The sequence below is a fragment of the Chanos chanos genome, chromosome 5 (genome assembly GCF_902362185.1).
Source record: "Chanos chanos chromosome 5, fChaCha1.1, whole genome shotgun sequence".
Taxonomy (NCBI): Eukaryota; Metazoa; Chordata; class Actinopteri; order Gonorynchiformes; family Chanidae; genus Chanos; species Chanos chanos.
Window position 1 is genome coordinate 44,164,828 of NC_044499.1, and position 21,382 is coordinate 44,186,209.

Consider the following 21,382-nt stretch of genomic DNA (forward strand, 5'->3'; position numbering starts at 1 on the left):
AGCTGCACTATCTTCATTCCAAAATGGAATGAGACCTGTTCAAGAAGGAGAGAAATAAAGAAAAAAACAAAAAACAAAAACAAAACAAAACAAAAAAAAAGGAAAACAAATAGAACCCCAGCCAGTCAAGGACACCAACTGTAGAAGACTATCAAATTGTGCACATCACTGCACATCTAACAGTTAGAACACACACAGAAGTCGTGCAATTTGACTGCAGCTACTTGCACCATACGATAGGCACAGATTCTTGGCTCCGTGATTATTGTACATTGTAAGTTTGCAATTTGGCAGTTTGTAAGCACCATTGTTGGATAAACAAATGATCCAGATTTCATTAGATCATGCTCAATAAGGCTACAAACATGTCTGGGAGCCAAAGATCTGATATCCAATAAAAGCCATAGTTAAAAGAAATTTTTTTGTTGGGTTTTTTTTTTTTCCCCCTCAGAAATATACACTTGCATATGTTGTTTAATATGAAACAGAACTTGCATCTGTGGTTTCTAGAGCAGCTCAGAGGCACAATGTTACATTCAGAACTATTTTCAATTCACATCCTTTACTTTCATAGACAACAGCTTTCTGCACACTACCACTGTGAACTCAGCAAAACTCAGCATGCCAAAAGAGTTAACGTCCAGCATACTTGACTTCCTAACTCAACAAAATCCTTTTCATCTATATACACAAACACACCACCCTGTGTGTATTTCTGGAAAAAAAAAAAATCAGTAGATTTCCCATGTTTAACTAGTGATACTTTCTAGCTAGGGCAAAAGCAGGCCCGTGATTGGCTCGTTGGGAAGAAGGGCCCATGCTGAAACCTCAATGCGAGTTCTGGTCCATATCATACAACATACAGGAGTGCATATTTTCATCAGACATCTTGTCGACGCACACGATTTCTCTGAAGTTCTTATGAGCAAATGAAGTAAACCGTTCAGAACCTTGTTAACCCTGAAAAGATAGTCCTCGATGACACTTAATGTTTTAAAAACAGTTTATAACCAGTTTAAGGGGAAATTCACATATCTTTTTTTTTTAAAAGAAAAATACCACTGTTGGCCTGTCTATGGATTAAAGTTATACCTGCAGAACCCACTTGAGTGAGGGATGCCATTTTCAAATGACCACCTAGCTACATACAATCAAATCTTAAATGACTTTAGAAACCGCTTTTAGAAAAACATTGTATACCATTTATTTAACAACATGGATACTAATTCCAATAAACATGCACACTTGTCAATTAATAGTGTTAACATTATTGCAACACTGGTTTCCCTGCTGTTTGTGTATTATATTTCATTACCTTAACATAAAAAAAAAAACACTGACAATACAAGGGATACTGTTTTCTGAGTTTTTTTTTCCAACAGAAGACAGTGGTAAAAAGGAATGGACATTGCTAAGATGTCATGTAGCCTAATAATAATAATGTAAATCATTATTACTATTATAATAGCAATAATAATAATGATGACAACAGAATGAAGAATTCCTAAGGTGCAGTTTTCACTGCTCTACTTTGCCTTGTATGAGCCAGCCTGCAAACAGCACAAAAAGCGTTTCACAGTTGGTAAGATAAAGAGGAGGGGGGTGGGGTGGGGGGGTGGAGCTCTATATTTGAGGACAGACATGGAGGGGTTAAGAAAGACTACAGCACTGGCCTTGGTTTCAATAGGAGATGGAGCAGCAAATTTAGACTTCTACTGAATTACTTCCATACCTGATCTTCCATCCCCTGATTCTGTTTCCTTTTTGTATTTTTGACACAATAATGTATGTACATAATAGCTACTGAACCTTTTTTCCACTGAACTACAGTGCCAATACTTTGTGGATGAAAGGGGCAAACAAACAAAAAGGGGAAAAAAAAAAACAAAAAAAATATTGGTCAGGATTATTGTCCCTAAAACCAGTGGCATTCTGCCATGACAAGTGTCCTGCTTCTGTTTGAGGGGCGGGGAAAAAAGGTACTTGCTTTCAGTTCATATTCAAGTTTTCTCCTTTTTACAACTCTGCTGTATTTACGGGCTCTTTTTTTTCCCATAAAAATATTTCAAACTTTTGTTATCTGTGTTTGTTGCTCCTCGTCAGAATTGTCGTTTTCTGGGTCAGAGTCCGTTGTGTCTGAGTATCGATAATGGTCTGGTTCATTGTCACTAACATCCGGCGTTACAGATGTGGAAGTGCTGGCCTCTGAGTTAGATGGCTCCTCCACGGTTTTTGTGAAGTACAGCTTCACCTGCCACAACAACAAAAAAAAGAGAGTAGTGAGCCTCCAAAAATCAAACCCAAAATCTAAATCAATAAATTAAAACCAATTAAAGGAAAAAAAAAAAAGAAAAGACAGATACATGTCAGAATATGGTTAAACACTTCTAGTTTGACCATAATGAGAACATTTCTGTGGCATTTGCCTCCATGGCTTTGCTGCAGCCAAGAATGCTAGTTGGCTATTAGGAAGGGGTGGGAAAATGTTTAATAAGACATAGATTTGCAGTTTCATTACTTTGCACAGTTATCTGTGTGGTAAAAGTCTTACCAAAGTAATAAGTAGTCTCCAGACATGAATTAAGTAAATGTGTCTTTGTATGTACAGTAAGTGGGCCTCCTGATAGCTAACGACATCATAAACACATCTTGACCATAGGCAGCATCTCACAGGGCTCAAAGAACAGACCTTTTTACCATAACACTAAGATATGTTTGAACTTTTTAAATCTTTGTTGACCTACTTATCTGAACGTTCAGGCAGCTACCTTTGATGTGTCATTAAAAAATGAATTATGCTAAGTTGTGTCCCACATTATTCAAATCGGGCTAAGAATATCTACCAGGCAGCATTTCAGTACTCTCTGCTAAACGCTAAGGTTTAATAAGGGATGAAGAAATCGATTTGGGCAGTTTTTTTTTGTTTTTTTTTAAATCTGGTGACCAAGATTTTGATGCTATACCTTGAAGTTTGGGGAGAAATATCTGTTGGCTTTATCTTTGTTGGCCTTGTCAAGGTCGTTCTTCGTTAAAGTCAGGACAAGATAATCCTTGTCATTGTCTCCCCGCTCTGCGGTTTGGCTTTCATCCAGTTCCTTCACTACACTGCCGTTTTCTGCCTTCTCTGAGTTCTCCTCTGGTCCAGGGATAAAGAAAGTGTTCACCCAGAAGTGAAACATCTTGTCCTGCTTAACGAACATAAAAAAAAAGAGAGAAGAAAATTAAGGGAGAGGAACTGGAGAGAATTTTTTTTTTTTACAAGATTGCACAACGATTTCAAACTATGAACCAGCTCACCCTTAACGAAACGAAATTGCTGCTATTATGTGCCTTCAAAATTAACTAATTTTTCAGAGATGTTAATAGGTCATGAAATTCAGTTTAGATTGAACTTAGACAGAACACTTATTCCTCTTATTTAAAAGACACATCACCGTGATAGTGAAGTAGCTATGACTGATTAAGAGGCATGTAAGGTGATGTCTAAATTTGGTTTTGGACCTCACTTTCAATTTATTTTGCTTTGCTTTCACTAAAAAAAAACCAAGCAAGCAGAATACCTTTTTCATCATCTTGTTCTGCTTGTGGAAGAACTCCACTTTGATGTCTCCACACACAGGCAGTGGCTGTGGAAAGTCAAAGAACATGTACTTGTCCTCGCGTCTTGTGTATGCTGGGTTGGAAGTGTGGATTTTCACCTTGAGTTGGTATACCACAAACTGGGGATCTATGGATACAATATTTTAAGAATGTCAATATAAGTTCCTTTTGACAGCCTAGACAACAATAAGTAAACAGTCTCATCTAATAAACTCTTGTTGAAGTGAATTAGCAGAAAAGGACAAGTGGAAAAAAAACAGGACAGAACAGAGCACCAGGCCAGAAATATTAATTCAGAAAAGATAAAATTACAGTGACATGCTAAGGGCCCTATTCTGAGAGCAACTGACCAAGACCAAAAGTCTTACCTGCTTTACAAGGGTAATAACAAGAGTGTATATAAAGTGATGTGTGGGGTAAAAAAATCAATACATAATTAAAAACAAAAAAACCTGAGAGGTGCATTCAAAATGAAGTCTAAACAGCAACACTGGCTATGCTAACGGAAAATGACAAACATTTTATAAAAAGCTGATTTTACCCCAGTGCCAATTCCCTTTTCTGAACCCATGTGGAATCTGCTCACTCTTGTTTTTAACAGCAGTATCCCCTTGGAGAAAAAGAAGGAGATTAAACACTGTCCAGTATTCTTGCCAGAGCAAGTGAGGGGACTCAGGAAAAAAAAACCAAAAAAAAAAAAAAAACAGATGAACAGAGCTACACACCATACACATACATGCAGTTCAAGAGGTGATCCAAATACAACATACCTATCCATTACAGGCTGTAGATAACCAGCTCATTAAAAAAAACCTACTGTAATAACCATTTATCAATACATGCCGTTCTGTACAGAACAAAAACATAGGAACTTGTAATACTTCTGAAGAGAAAACAAATATCAATCTACAACAATTATAACCTTAACAAAAAAAAAAAATCAATCAATCTACTACAGAACATATTAAAAAAAGCAAGCTATGGGCAGACTATAGTTTTGCAACGTGGGTGAACACGTCATGCGTCTCCCAAACAGAGCTCTCTCTTCCCTCTGAGGGAATTTCATCTAAAGCTTATGAGGAGCTAGAGTGTCATACAGGTGCTGTATGATGGAAGACGGTTTGGCAAAGAAAAACTGTGTGAATGCACTGCTGACCACAAACAGGAAACTCGGTCAGTGTCCCTGTGTATGTATTCAGAATAGGGCCCTGAGGGGTAGCAGTCAGAGAGACAGAGTGGTACACAACACTAAACATGTCTGATTCCAGATGCAGCTGATGCGAGTCACCGCTGGACACATTCACACGACGAAATTAAAATATGTCTTCGTACGAGCAAGGGAGCCACGAAAGATCCATACGGATCTCCCGACGTTCCTTAAAGCATATGCATTTGAGGATGATGCCAGACCAAACCTCTGAGTAAGTCAATCAAATGATGACGGTATAAAAAAAAAAAAAAAAATACAAGAAAAAAAAAGAGAAAAAAAACAAACCAAAACAAAACAAAACAAAAAAAAACCACAGACGTTTCTGTTAAGGCTACCGACTATTTGAGTAAAATGAGGTTCATGTCAGGTTTGGAAGGAAAAGGGCAAAGACATGCAAAGTTACCAAGCGGAGTTTAAGAGAGTTGAGAATAGAGGGAAAGGCAGTAGTCAGCCAACAGACATTCCCAAAGCACCACTGAATACTGCATGTTTAGCCAACTTCACAGAACCCCAGCAGGAAGGACGGGGGGTGGGGTTGGGGGGGTAGGGAAAACCGTGAAGGCCTTAAAACTGCTCCAGTCTCCAGTTACCTTCGGCAAACTCACTGAGGATAGGAAAGCACTTACTGCAAGTTCCTCCACTGAACATAGGCACTGTCTCAAACACCATTTTGTGAAATAGCAATGCCACCGGTTTATACTCCAACTGATTTTTCAGCAGGTAGCTGTAGTAGTACACATATCGCCTTTGACTGGGAATAGTCACTCCCTGCACAAAAGCACAAAAAATACACGTCAGCCAAATTTGAAATTCAGCGCTATATACTATGGTGGTTTTAAAATGGACATGTAAAACTGTTGTTTGTCTGGAGAGCTAAAGGTCAATTAACAGATTTGGTTAAATGACTACGTTGTGTTATTCCCCCTCCCATATATATATACACACACACACACACACACACACACACACACACACACACACACACACACACACACACACACACATATATATATATATATATATATAAATAATGAAAAGTTAAATAATAAAATTGTTTCAACCCTCTGATTTTTGAGGGGTCTATACTGCACGAGATCCAAGACATCATACCACAAAAAAACCACACAAACACATTCAGATTCCAGAAACGAAACAGAAAAAAGGCGTAGGTTACCTTCTTGTCTCTGGTCCTGACTTCTCCGTAGAAGTCTAGAGCTTCTTGTGCTTTTAGGAATTTGCCTCGATGTAGCAAGTAAGCACAGATCATGACCCCCGTGCGTCCCTTTCCGGCTTTACAGTGAATGGCTGCCACATGACTGTCATCTTCACTGAGCCACTGATCTAAATCTTCACAGAACGGTTTGATGAGTTCTAACTGCGGTGGGTTATGATCTTCAAATGGATATTGTGCAACTGGAAGAGACACAGAAAAAAAAACAACAACAACTGGTCAGTCAAATCCAGATCGTCAACCATAAAGAAATTCTAAACCTTTTTCACACCGCATGTCTTGTCTCCACACAGCCCACCCCCCCACCAAAAAAAAGAAGAAGAAGAAGGAGAAGGAGAAGAAGGAGGGCTGACTCTCCGCTCTGACATCTTACCTCTGCAATTAAATTTGGCAGCATCGTAATGTCTCTCTGCACATCTAAAAATAACATAATGAACAAAGAGTACCGTAAGCCAATGCAAATAAAACCGAAATGATTCCGTTTTGTCACGGGCACACCGGCGGTTCTAAACGACCACAATAGTCAGGCATATATAATGACTCAGAGATTACTGCAAGCATAGCACTATATGTTTAGTCACTGAAGAATTTTCCCTTTCAGTTATTCAGATATCTGCATGCGAACTTATATGTTAAGCAGTTAAGAGAAAAATAGTCAGACTGAATGTAAACTTACAGATTATATATCTTGTAATGATTTTTATGTTTTGAATCCAGAAACCTGGGGAGAAAAAGACACGAATTACTTTTCCAGAAACAAAACTCTGTTGATTTTGGTTTGTCTGAGCCTGTCTCTACACCCCGCAAATTGTGATCTAAACATGAGCTTCTGTGACTGTGGTCATGAGGACCAGAGTGTATAGTGTAACCACATTCACATTACCCTGACTGAAGACCAGTCATTTAGGTGCTGCTTGGTCAAAGCCCCCAATGATAATGTCATTTGCAAACTACACATGACCTATGGGCTAAAAAAAAAATCCAGATAATCATTTGTATGTATCTGGTTTATTTTTAGTTAACGCGACATTAAACAGGGGAATTATTACTTTCACTTGATCAGATTGGACGCTAGGCCGGGCATCAACTTACAATAAACTTCTTTAATCAGAAAATGACTACGTATGCATGCCACAGAACAAAATATTTCACTCACATCTACTTTTCCCCCCTTGTCGGACCACAAAACACTCAAACATTTACAATATCTGCTTCAATTCCAGTCATACATCTAACCAAAAGTCATTAGACAGACTCTGTGTGTGTGTGCGTGTGTGTGTTATTTAAACAAGTTAAAATGATTAGTGCGTGGTGGCCGCGGTTCCGCTCTTCTGCGTCCCGGTACAATACCTCCTCTTTCACCGACGGATGAACGAGGGAAGAGGAAAAGACATTGTGACTTATGATTGTTGGGTGAGACAGGCTATTCCTATCTGCTTTAGCAGGAGCACTCACCGCACGACATCATCAATGTTGTTTCTGTAGACCCCCTCAAGTCTTTCAGCAGGAAAGCCCATTGCGATTATGTTGGGATAAATATCTGTGGAGGAGAGTTAAGGAAACCGAGACCAAGCTACCCTCGGGAAGTTCAAATGGTGGCAGACTCGTGTAATTACTCATGTCAAGAATTTTACGTTGTTTTTTTTTTTTTTTTTACATTGGATACCATCAATCCGATCCATGCAATCTTAACTAGTATGAGACCGACTCTTCTCCCAAAACAACTGGCGTACATTTAGGCATTTAGGAATAGAGAGACAAATGTCTATATGAGCAGGCTATTAAAGCAGTTAAACAGCATTTTTCTTTTCTGCGTGTGATGAAAGGCCAGAGAACAGGACTCTTGGTAATATAGAACAGATGGTCATCGCTGTAAGAGATCTATGCATAGCCCTCTAACCCAGAAGGCCACACAGGGGCACTAAATAAATCACACCCAGCCTGGAATCACTTTCCCCTTCTCACCTCTCCATAACAAGTGCCATGACAGCATACCACTCGCTTTAACCAAAGATTTTGAGTGACTCCAGTGACTTAAAACAATATGCTGTCGCATAGTCCAAACAGTGCAGAAGCATAGAATAGAGCAGCCATATCCCATTAATCCACTGGAATGTCGCACTCATCACGTACTCACCCAAATTGCAATTTGCTTTTATAAACAAAGCAATAAAAACAAAAAATGAAAAGCTAGGCATTACATCTCCATAAAAACAAAAAAAAGTGCAGCAAATGTTGCAACATAAAGCTTAATTCACTCCCCAGATAGATTTGCTAAAATATGTGATGTTTTCTGCTGATACAGAAGTAATAATACAGTAGCGTACACCATTATTAAAGGCAAGGGAGCCGCGAAACTAAACCTTAAGTATAGAAACATACAAACTAGAGCTGTGTAATGCATACAAAACCTCAAAGGAAAAAAAAAAAGAAAAAATTCAGATAAATAGGAAATCCCAAGACACGTTTGTCACGATGGCGCACAGTCACACTACTGACAGTAGTCACGTATAAACTTTGGGTAGCGCAAAGCCATTTTTGTGTCATTAAGGACTTTTTCCACCCCACCACCATTTTACTGCTTCCACTACTGGAGGATTACTATATTTGGTGTTCCATCACTTCTTGACAGTCTTACGATTGACAGATTAAGCCTCTCACATTTACTCTGTCAGTCTACACATTATGCAATGTTAGAAAACAACTGAAGCGTGTTATGGATTGTGAACAATGCAGTAGAATGGCTGTCACTACAACACACTTTCTTTCTTTTTCTTTTTCGTTACAAAAGACAACAACGTAATTATAAATATTATATCTGCATATAGCGTAGGTGTTTTGATAGAAAAGAAACCTGGGGGCGTCGACAGCTGATGCTTTAAAAGAAAAAAAAAAAGACATTTGTCCTTTGCATAAATCTATACGAACACTGTACCCTGACATGTACACCACTGTCCTTTCTGTACAGGAAGACAAACTACACTGAAACAGTAATGTAAGACGAGCTCCTAACATGTGCTTTTGAATATGGAGTCCGATTCGGAAAAGTGGATTTCCTCTCTGTCAGTTCAGAAAGCGAGGGAATTACTCTGTGGGCGACTAAAATGACCTCATGAGAAATCACAAACTGTGCCCGAATGACAATACTGCTAATCTGAGAGACCTTTTTGTTTCACCTCGAAAATTCCAGGGGACTAATATTTCCCATTTCTAATCATGTCTATAACCAAGCTCCTACTGTGTGAATCACTTGTCAGTCATAATGTTACTAGGAGTTACAACAAGGTTAGAGCTTTAGACGAACCAACAGCCTGAATGACAAGCAAAGAGAGGCTTGTTCTATTACTGACTCATAAGGTGGATAGCAGCATAGGCTGATTTCCTTCTAAGATTCTTGAATACAAGAAAGACCAGATCTTTAATTCTTGAATGTTTCAATGTAAATGAGCTAGTACAACAGGACATTCACAGATAAGCAATGTAAGACACAAAACAGATCATTAATGTCTCGTGAAAAATATTAACACAAAAACACTAATTGTATACCAAGTGCAGCTCGAAATGGAACATGCAGACAGCTACAATTGCCAACTATCACCAACAATCTGTTGGTGCAGACAAGAATCTAAATTTGAACTCATATGACAAAAAGAGGGCGTGTTCTCCTTCTTGTAATCCTATCATTAATGCATGGAACACATACGGTATGTTGTAGGCGTTGAATAAAGTCCAAATCTGAACATTTGTGTGGTCCACTATACTCTCTACATGAGGCTCACTCTAACAAATCGTAGAAAAGCCACAGTGGTTTGCATCCATTTGTGAAAACTCAAATTTGAAAATCCATCTGTGATTTTACCAAAGGGTTACAAAAATCTTTATCATGAGCTGTTCTTCATCTGTAGATGCTATCAGTGATCGTAAAAAGACAACGCTATCCAATCAGCTTGACCGTATAGTGTGAGTCATAAAGGATTCACAAACAAAGTCCTCAAACGGACACTGGAGAATTTAAGGGCTGTCACTGCCTGGGAGAATCATGTGCAAATACATACAACTTCTCATCTATTTAATCCCCTCATATACCTGTTGTTTAAAGTCATCAGGCCAAATAAGACTATTTTTTGCTACTAAAAATTCAAACATTATGTTATGGCTGCAGTAGTATCTTCCTCAATTGTGCCCTCACATATCTTTATCTGCAGCAATGAGGGGGGGAGGGGCATTTGCATTTGAGCATTTGCTGTAATTAAAATCTACTTTCAGTGACTAAATCCCTAAATTACTATTCTTGAGCCCCTTTGTAAAGTGGTTTGACTGTAAAATGAAAATAGAATATGTGTAAAATGTGAAGATCTCATGTTTACTGACATGAATAGATTTCAGTTATCTAAACCCAAAGCAGACATTTCCCAAACATCCCCCGAGAACAGGTAACAACCACAGCCAAAATTTTAAGAATCAGCGATAACACAGAATAACTAAAAGAGCCATCATAGCACAATATACTGTGCAAAGATCTAGGCAGTACTTCATGACCATTATGCCATTACTTCCATTACTGCATGATGGAATTCTGTGCAAGCTAAATCTTTTATCTTTGCAATTAATTTTTAAATAATATTCAGCATAATTGGAGCCAATAGTTAGAAGCCAAAAACCAGCATCTCTGTGGTTCCTGAGGAAAAGTGAATTATACTGGATAACAGCAATCACTCAAATTATGACAAACACAAAAATTCCAACTTCAGTCAAGCAATATCAAAATGAAGAGGCTACTGACACAGCCTCCGGAGAGCACTTTAATCGCTAACAGAGCAGTTTTTTTTTTTTTTACTTAAATATCTGGAATGAAAATACCTAGCAATTTACTGACCTGCTTATGAAACAGACTATAATTCGGCGGATAATATACGGTATATGCCTAACCAAATGAATATGGCAGCTCCATTAAAAGATCTGCCATTTGGCTTTCTGAGCATTTTTGCTTCCTAAAGATATGACTACATTTCAGCCAATGAATCATATACACACCAGAACAAAGCAAGGATTGCTCTGTTAACACATAGGCCGACATACCACCACCTGACATACTATTCCACTGTGTGCAAGCAAAAGCAAATGCATCCCAGCAGCAAACAATTTATTAAGCAGTTACTGCAAAACATGAAGACCACTGCTGCGGCTTATTCCATTTTTACCTCCAACAACAACAAAAAAGTCCGTTCTATTTCAACACTTCATTCATTATTTCCTTCTTCTTTAAGCAGTCCAACTAAGAACCTTGACCAGCCTAATCATACTCGAGCACTGAATAAACTCAATAGATGAACATCCTCAAAACCATACCATTTAGACCTTGCTTAATATTTCAAAACGATTTGAAGTCCAAATAACTTCAAATATTCTTCTAACATGGTGTAGAATTAAATTCATCTAGACGATGAATGATGTTTTTTGACTGGTGCCGGTCTGAGACAGTGTAACATCATAATTGAGAAAAAGGGTCAAGTGAGACAGAAAGCAGGTTGTCCCGAAGGAGATGATGCTCTCTACAGAAACTAGAAGATGCTCCTCTAATCCGTCGGTGCAACCGGTTCATCGCTTAATCTCAGCGAATACTAAATATCAACCAAATCTTCAACTATAGCATCAACATAACGACGAACGAAAACACTAATACGGTTTCTGAACTTAAAACTACCAAAACCAGACTGCTAATCGCTGGGAGATCTCGCATCACAACGGAAAATAAGGGCTTAAACTCTCACATATAGAGAATCAACACTGCAGCCCATCGGCTTTTATAGTGCAAATATCTTTACAAATGTATCCAGGACGCCTGCATTATCACTCAGTTGCACATTAAGTGTGTAAGTGAGGTCTATCCTAAACCCAGCTGATGTAATGGTTCTTTGTGTTGCACTGATTGTGAATTTAATCTAATCCATTGCATTATGTAGGCCAGTGAACCCTTCAAGCGACGTATGAGATGGATCTTTTGTTTCAATTCCAGTCCTCTAGCTGGCAACATTTCTCATATCAAGAACCTTATAACGCAGAGGCCAAACACTGACGACCAAACATTACGCTCAACCAGCGGGTTAGTTAAAAGAACAAATACGGCTATAAATTCTCTCAGATAAATCAACTAAGAGCGAACCAACGCAGCGAACATTTTAGCCGACAGCAAAGTGATCAACGTTAGCTAGACATCTGACTATTACCATGCAACTTGTTCGCTCATTGGCTGCTTGTGTCAAATTTACCCGTTGCTAAACAGAATAATAAAGGATGCTCTAGACAGCACAAGCTTTGGAACGACTTGTATGATAATTAGTGATTTCATTACGGTATTGAGCTTTAACCCGTGCTAGATATAATATGACAGCATGTTCTGAATATCGATAACTTTAAAGCACATTATCAAACCTGCACCAAATGGACAGAAGTATTTTTGATCCTAGATTACGAACAAAACGGTGTGTATTACCTCACCGGCAGATACAGCTGTCTACACAAGACACACAATATGGACATTTGATCAAAGAGGATACAGGTCAAGTCCAAGTCAAACCCATCTTCCTGGTATCTCCTTTTGTTTCGGCTGACAATTTCCTTTATGATCGCAGCCATGGCTGTGACAGGAGTCTTTAAAGTGTTAATATTAAGAGAGAGTATTGTTGCCTGCGAATAAAAAAAGCCTTTTTGTCAATCTCTCTCCCCTGTACTCTCTTGATTTCGCAGTCCCCTTGGAGTCACTAGCTAGCTTACAAGCTAGCTAGTTGTCGTTCAGAACGGTGTCTGCAGCTGGGTCATAAAGAAGGGCCTTGCTCCACTCCACCACAGGCCCGGCTTCCAAAATCCCACCAAATGACTTAGAATCCTCCAAGTAAAAAGGTAGACAACTCTCCAGGTCTCAAATCGGAATATTTCAATAGCACACCAAGTCTCTGAGTCTCCCGCAGCCGCCGTGATTGTGCCGAAAGGCGGAGAGGAATCTCTCCGAAGCCTCAAAAGCAGAATTGTGACAGACCCACTCGCTCTGTGTGGCTTTGACTAGCGGATAGCTCAATGGCTAGCTAGCTAGCTAGCTAGCTGATATTCCTGGTTAGAAATAAAAGCCATGAAACTTATCTGTCCGCGTCGTCGAGATTCCAATGGGTATAACAAAAATTTGACAGCCTCCACCATTGAAATTAAAACGCGGTGTTAAAATACTGCGAGAAAGCTCTTAACGTCGGTGTTCCCTATCAAGTCCGTTTCCTTTTTATCGTTCTCCCTTGCTACACTCTCAAACTTCCATCATGGCTTCCCATAGAAAAGAGGTTACGATCTGACGAAAAATCTTCCGCTAAATCAAATAGTTCCATGAGATTTATGCGTCTTGTAAAGCTTGACTGGAACGAATATAAATTTAAACGATACCGCAAACCTGCCGACAGCACACTTTATATCACACGTGACACATACGTTTAGTTCCTTGATCTCAAACACAAGTATGAACAATTTTTGCCGACTGCGGAAGGATATGCATACATTGAACTCGAACTAATTTATGTTCCAGGGTCACGTGTGCTAGTAAATGGGGGAAGTTTCCAATATTTTATATCAGATGCCACTCAAATCACATGTACAACACTGTAGAATATGTTTTTCAGTAGGGCTACGTTTCAAATACGTACGCGTTTGCTATAGTAAATACTGTTACAAGTATAAGCAAGTGAACCGTCTGAAAAACTGACGACATTAATAACAAGGGGAAAAAAATCTCAGAAAGTCTTCCCCGCGCTTCACACTACTCGGCAGCAGGGGCCAGGAAATTACTAAAATGCTTACGCAAGCAGAAAAGTAACTCAGAGTATTGTAGAGCAAATCGACATAAAACATCGCATTTGTCTCATAGTTAACTCGCTAACCAAACTGTTTTGTATTTTGTCATTATAACTGTAAAGTTCTCACTGTGCAGAAGTGCCACTTTTGAAACAGAGCATTGAGAAGTTGCCTGATGCAAAGTACCCCCCCTAACAACCTGCAGTTTTTCTTCTTTTCTCTAGAAGGGCGGGACAGAGGCGGAATGTTCTAGCTGTGGTAAAAACCTCAAATCGTTATTTTAGAGCGCCACCTGTCATACTTTTGTGTAACACCAAGGACAACTCGAGAGCTTCTGTGGTTCTGTCATCATAGTTGTAACACTTTATTTGTAAGTACTTGGAGTTTGTTTAAAACAAACACACAAAAAAATACTAGTAAAACGAAAACAATTGTTTGTCACACACAGGTTATGATCGACTGGGAGGGGACGAATACAAGTAGCGGGGTAACATCAAGCCGACATTATACAGTTTTGATATGGCCAGACATACAGTATGTGTTAAGCCTGTATCCCTTACTTACTTGCACAATCTACGGGAATTAGGTGTCCAGTCATTTTCCTCAAACAATTTTTGTACTCATTACAATCCTCATTTTTAAGGGGGAAATGTTTGTTTTAATAACGTCTCTAATTTTTGAAGCACCTTTATTACTATGTACTGTTGTGTGTGTTGGAAAACACCACAAGCAATTTGGCACACCTACATTTGCTCAGGATCTGCCCCAAGTCAGATTTTAACTTGAAGAATTTACGCGTCAGGGCAGAATTTTGATGGCGCAATACGTCTTTCTTCATTACAAAATAAATGAAATAAAAAATAGCGTCATCATACAATTCAAGGCCCGTGACTGACTGAACTCCCATTTTCTGCACGGCATAGACATTAAAGGTAATTTACCTCCCAGACATACCGATGTCATCATTGCGCCTATTCTTTCTCTCCGAGACTTTTTGACTCCTTACCTTACCCCATAAAGTATTTTTTTTATCTGTCTACTCTGTGTCAGGCAGAAGCATTGCCCGTTTTGAATCTCGATTGCTCTTAAGGTTTCTTCCTATTCCGAAGAAGGTCGTCCCTGTCATTGTTGATTTACGCTTGCTCATGGGGCGTCTCACGCCCGGTATTATGAAAATCTGTTTTACAGTTTCTTTGTAGTATCTAGTGTAACTTATGTTTTTGAGATTGCTAAGAATTTTAAAAGTATCATTTCACATACTCTCTTATGTTGTAAAAACGGTTAACGTATACAAATGCATTGATGTAAATGGTACGTAAAAGCTGTACAAACACACTCCTGCCGAATTTGAGAATAGATATGTCCCAATACTTCTGTTGCAGATTTATTAACTATGATCCGCCATCATGAGGCTAAACCGTACTTCACACTTCTATGCTGTAGATGGCGATACTGCAAAAAATAACTCCGGCGAGATTTCTTAACTTTCAACGAGGAAGTTGTAGAGGAACCGCTGAGGTGAGTGTCAAAAAAGCTCACTCGTTGACATCAACATGTCAACTACAAACTTAACTTTTGCTTGACGTTTTTCTTAGAATGTCCTACGTATCTGAACAGAAGTTGTGACATTTGTGGATGGCTTTGTGTGTCCATGAAAGACTGCGCTTGTATTTTATGAGTGAAACACGAGGCTACTGCTATCAAGAAGGTCACTGCTAGCCATCAAGCTATCGAAAGTAAACGTAGAGTTTTGTAATAGCCTTACCTAATGTATGCTGCGTGTCTGACAAGGATAATAAAACGCGAAGTCAGTCAGAACAGCCATTGTATGGCGAGTACTCCGGCCAAAAAAGACTATGAGGAGCTATTATCATTTAAAATGCTCGAAAATTGTGGGTCTAGCGTTACATAGCTAAGCCGCAACTAGCTGGCAAGCCACATACCTATCTTGGATAGATCACCCTATATTGCCAAACTGAATGTGGTCAGCACCATAGTCTGAGTCTGATGTATGCTTATTTAAAGGTGAATTTATCATCGCGGCCACTGCGAGGGGATGTGCCACATTTGGCAGATTCGCAACTCATGTTAATATACAACTTCCATCGATTTGAGTGCCTTGCACGTCATAAAAGTCCGGAGCAAAGGACGCAGAAATAAACAGAGATGAATAGTAAAGACTTGATTATGATGTTCGTGAGTTTGATGTTTAATCGATACTGTATATTCAACTGATTTGAATTCGGCACTCACACGTTAGTTTTAATTTTTAGATTTTCACTTTCGTTTTCTCTTACTTTCCGTTCAGAATGGCTCACATTCAGTTATTGTGTCATATATCTTTTCTCATTCTACGTAATGAGATAGGAGAAATCTGAGTGATGCATATAAAGAGGTTAAAATACTACGCGTAAATTATACGAGAAGGGCAAAGAAAATCAGTGTGTAACATTAGTTATACGAATTTAAATTACTGTAGTGTACAATCTCATATGTGGTATAATGACCTGAATACAACTGTGATGTGAATTCACATGTCCCAGTTTTTATTCCCATGGTTCTTCAATCTTATCTATAAGTGAACTAACATTGGTAACCCTATGTGCATTAGTATGTATTTTTATCCTGTTCTAGTAACTAATTCCCTAGCATAAATTACGGTCCTATTCTCTATTAATAGACCTATTTCTTTATCTATTGATTTTTGATAATATTTGTTAACCTGTGTCATGGAGGACAAGGCTACTAAAACATTACACATTTATCTGCCATTATGCTTCCTCTCTTGAATTCTCATGAAGTAGCTCTCAAACAACAATGGGAGTTTTCTGTAATCTCAAGTTGTCGTGTTTTTTGAATATTGATTGAAATGTTAGGAAATGTAAGTGTTCCTTAGGAAAATTAAAACAACACAGTACTTAGTGGTTTAAAATTCTGAAAATTGTTGTTCAAAATCCAGTAAAAAGGAATATAATGCTCAGAACATTTAAATCTTACTTGAAGCTTTAATGGTAGGAAATCTTTGAAGTAATTTTGTTAAAGTAGGCATGCAGTCCCAGTTCACCCTCTTCCACACCTTTTGTTCTCTTACATTTTCAGGTGAATGTGAGAAGATGGTTCTAAAAGAGATTCCAGCAGATAACATCACCCGTCCCCTGGGTCGTAATGAGGTCATTGGTCTACTCTTCCGCCTTACAATATTTGGAGCAGTTACCTACTTTACAATTAAGTGGATGGTTGATGCTATTGATCCCACAAGAAAACAAAAAGTTGAGGCACAAAAACAGGTAAACTGCATAACTAGAAAGGAAATATTAGTCAAGGGTATTAATGCTCCACATTTCCTGTCATCTGACTGTCTAGTTCAGCGTACTTAAAAGAAAATCGTCATAACCAATGTAGCGTTATCTCATTTTGAGGGAAGGGGGAATATACTAGATACACTGGTTGGATACATTTTGGATGTTATTCTCATGAGAAGAATTAATACCTGGTTTGTGTAATACCAGTGAAAACACGAGTTCCTGTAGTAATATCTTTGTGTCACTCCACTCCACACTCAACAGGCAGAAAAACTCATGCGGCAGATAGGTGTGCAGAACGTCAAGCTGTCTGAATATGAGATGAGCATTGCAGCACACCTAGTAGACCCGTTAACTATGCAGGTGAGCTATTTTATACCAAGATGCTAATCTGTTAACAAGGATAAAGATAACGCAAAAATTTGAAGTTTTACTTTATAGTACCAATGAGTGTCTCTGAGGTCGTCACGATCCAGTTTATATCGTTTATATAATTCTCCACTTAGATGTTGTTTGTCCAATTTATTTTACTGTGTTCTTCACAATGAAAACTCATGAATTGGTCTTAATATCGTGATTGCTCAGTATGTCACTACACCTGCAGATTACATGGAGTGATATTGCTGGCTTGGATGAAGTGATAACAGAACTGAAGGACACAGTCATTCTTCCTATCCAGAAGAGGCACCTGTTTGAGGGATCCCGTTTGCTTCAGCCGCCCAAAGGTGGATAGTCTCATTTACTTAGTAATGTTGTAATAACTATAAAGTTACTCTCTGGCGTAAGGTTTTTTTTTTTTTTATCGATTAATGTAAATGTAATGATTGTGACCGCCCCAGACCAGATGACATAGCTCGCTTGGCATGGGCTGTGTTTGAGAGCCCAAAGATTTTGTGATAGGAGAAAAAAAACAAAAAAAACAGTGATGTGAGTTGCAGTTAAAGCACATCTGAAATGGTATCTTATTTTTACACGCGTCTGTTTGTCAGGTGTACTGCTCTATGGACCGCCTGGCTGTGGTAAGACCCTTATAGCCAAAGCCACTGCCAAAGAGGCCGGCTTTCGCTTCATCAACCTCCAGCCCTCTACTCTCACTGACAAGTGGTACGGAGAGTCCCAGAAATTAGCGGCTGCCGTCTTCTCACTCGCAGTCAAACTCCAGCCCTCCATCATCTTCATAGATGAGATTGGTAATTACATACCTTATGACTAACATTTACGGTATTTGATATGTCCACCTGTGTCCAGCATTCGTCAAATGTATGATACATTTGTCAAAAAAAAATAGATTCAAATCCTGTTTAAAGATTCTGTATTCTAAGCGCTTCTCAATTCTCTGCCCAGATTCTTTCTTAAGAAGCCGCTCCAGCTCGGATCACGAGGCCACGGCGATGATGAAGGCTCAGTTCATGAGCTTATGGGACGGCCTTGACACCGACTATAACTGCCAGGTAAAGTAGAAGCAGAGCCCCATAATGAAAAAGCACAGGCATTTCAAATGGTATATCCATCTGACTAGCAGACTGTGAATAAGCTTGAAAGATGATTGTCTTCATGCTGCATTCAGGTCATTATAATTCATACTGCATACAGGTCACTATAATTCATACTGTATACAGGTCATTATAATGGGAGCCACCAACCGGCCTCAGGATTTGGACTCTGCCATACTTCGAAGGATGCCCACAAGATTTCATATAAATCAACCTGTAAGTTTTGTTGCCGGATAATTCTGTGTTTTGCGCATTTTTGTCAAAAGCAGATTTGTAAGTTGATGTTAGTTTCCATTAAGTAGCTATTTTTGCATTCAGTGTTAGGCCTTGACAGAATTTTTGTGGTTTGGTTGTTATTGTGGTCTATGCTGTGTAGTCATGCTTGACACTGAGAGATCCACACATGGGGCATTGTCCACTAACTGAGACCATTTTAAATCCTTCTAGAACCTCAGGCAGCGGGAAGAAATTCTGAAACTTATTTTGGAAAATGAAAATGTGAGTACATATATATATATATATATATTTTTTTTTTTTTGTTTGTTTATTTTTACCATAGTGCAATAAACTTGGGAAATTCAATCATGTCAGCAAAAAATGGAGTTAACATTCTCTTTGTAATTAAGGTGGAGTCCAGGGTGGATTTAAAAGAAATTGCAAAAGACACTGAAGGTTTCTCTGGAAGTGACCTGAGAGAGATGTGTCGAGATGCTGCCCTCCTCTGCGTGCGAGACTATGTGCACAACACCCCTGATGATGCCAGGTAGCCCCTTAATCTACTCTCTGATTTGTATGAACTGTGTTAGTATACTGCTGATTTTGTATCTCCAGACAAGACAGACTTACTCATTTTTAGTCTCAGGTTGTAAATACATCTCTTTGAGTTATTTGTTTGTTAGCCTATACCCTTTATATTCCTCTGATCACCAAGCCTATAATCCGACATTATATATTTACTTGAGTGGTTAATCATTGAAGACTTGTTAAAGGATAAAACACACAAAGTGTGAGTCTGACAGCTTTAACCATTTCACACCTTTGTCAGTATCACGTCTATTGTACGTGTGAACTCGGATGAATAAGTGATACTTCCTTCTCACAGAACTAACTCTGGAAGTCATTGTCCTCCCTGTGCTTATTTCTGTTCTATTTCCTTAGCGGTGAGGAGGACTATATCCGTCCCATCGACCAGCAAGACCTCCAGAAGGCCATTCAGAAAATGAAGAAGTCCAAATCTGCGAGTGGTGTGGGTGTGTTAATGCACGCAGCCCTGGACTGATTCTAATACAGACGACTCCTTGGTTACAGTGTCTTTGTTTTATTTTGTTATTTAATTTTTTTTATTTTATTTTTTTTTTGGACTCATAATCTGTTAAGCCCAGACCAGATCAAAACAGAGTTACTCAGAAGAGACTACTGAATTTGCGTCAAAACTCTCTGAACACTGGACGTTAAGACAGCTGTTCAACACCGTGTGACCAGTAAATGCTTTTATTAAATTACTATTGGTCAACATATAAGATGCAGTAAAATGAACAACAGGAAGCCAACATTTTTACCTCCTATCATTTGATTGATTCAGATGTTTTGATGCAAAACTTTAGTCGCCTGCAACAGATCAACCAAATTTGCCTTTCAAAGCAATTATTGATCTGAACTGGGTTTCACAGCTGGCTTTGTGGGATTCATGTTCTGACGCAGTGAAACGGATTCTGTGAGTTTCTTCTTGGTCCCTCATATACTGTACTTACTGTACTCTGCTATACTATTATATTTGATACTGTTTTCCTAAGCCTCTATTCTTTTAAGGTTGTCTTGAGGGATCTGTTAATTTAAATATGCTTGAAAGCACCAAGAAATACACCATATCAGGGTTAGCATATTATTTGTGCATATGTAGTATATTTACATTACCCTTTCAGTTGTGTGGGACATTATATTGGGTTGTAAATACACTGTAAAATAAATCCATTTCAGTTCTTTCAAAAAAAAAAAAAAAACGTTAAGTGAATCAGTCATAAGCTTGTTTTCAGACAGTGTGACTAAAGTGAAATGTATCACTTTTTCTCCTCTTTAAAATGGAAAAAACAAACTGACTGAAAGTATTTGAAAACGTTTACAGATATACTGCCTTTTTAGTTTGATGGAGTTGTCAAAAAATTCACCTCGGTGAATTCCAGAAAATGACAGTAGTGCAATATTTTCTGAACATTTATTTCCAAAAGCAGTAAGAGGTTAATATGCAGGATCTCATTTAATATGTGATATTGTTCCGTGTGAGGGAAGTTTCTTTTCATGTTGTTATGTCAGGAATGCACAACTACTGTCATTAAAGGCTCAGCTCCTGCTCTGTGTTTATTCATAATGCTTTGTCGCTGTCTGGCCAAAGCATGCTTGTACCTGTTTGTCATGCAGAGGCAAGCCCGATGTAAGGGAAAAGGTGAAACTTAAGAGAGCCAGCTTAAAAGGCATTTGTGTTGGGCTTGTTTAGATTTCGGGGGCCAAGTTTTCAGCTGCTGTAAAATGCTTTGTGTGCCGAATTGTCTCCTGTGATGTTTATTCTGGAGGGACACTTGATCATGGAGATTTGATCATGTAAACAAATTACGAACTTGTAGTGTGTTTTTAGAGTTTGTTTTTTCTTTTTTTTTTTTGGAAAATGTACAATAAATAGAGTTATGAATTTGCCAACACATTGTGACCTCAAAGAAAA

General features: G+C 38.6%; 2 protein-coding genes across 3 annotated transcripts; one reads left to right on the forward strand and one right to left on the reverse strand.

Moving 5' to 3' along the window:
* Nucleotides 1-92: 92 nt before the first annotated feature.
* ptenb (phosphatase and tensin homolog B) lies at nt 93-13,330 on the reverse strand. 2 transcript variants are annotated; one of them, XM_030773778.1, is made up of 10 exons: nt 12,599-13,330; nt 7,497-7,581; nt 6,718-6,762; nt 6,415-6,458; nt 5,985-6,223; nt 5,437-5,578; nt 4,142-4,210; nt 3,561-3,727; nt 2,964-3,185; nt 93-2,251 (listed from the first exon to the last, which is right to left on the reverse strand). In XM_030773778.1, exons 1-10 carry the CDS (start codon nt 12,675-12,677, stop codon nt 2,066-2,068), a joined length of 1,278 nt encoding a protein of 425 aa, XP_030629638.1. In that variant the 5' UTR covers nt 12,678-13,330; the 3' UTR covers nt 93-2,065. The 2 variants fall into 2 exon arrangements, with proteins under 2 accessions (XP_030629638.1, XP_030629639.1); XM_030773779.1 differs by lacking the exon at nt 4,142-4,210.
* A 2,050-nt stretch (nt 13,331-15,380) lies between these two features.
* On the forward strand, nt 15,381-21,364 carry atad1b (ATPase family AAA domain containing 1b). The gene is made up of 10 exons (XM_030773583.1): nt 15,381-15,392; nt 16,974-17,161; nt 17,441-17,539; nt 17,781-17,901; nt 18,166-18,366; nt 18,521-18,627; nt 18,796-18,885; nt 19,117-19,167; nt 19,296-19,432; nt 19,828-21,364. The coding sequence occupies exons 2-10, from the start codon at nt 16,988-16,990 to the stop codon at nt 19,946-19,948; spliced, it is 1,101 nt and encodes a 366-aa protein (XP_030629443.1). The 5' UTR covers nt 15,381-15,392; nt 16,974-16,987; the 3' UTR covers nt 19,949-21,364.
* Nucleotides 21,365-21,382: the final 18 nt, after the last annotated feature.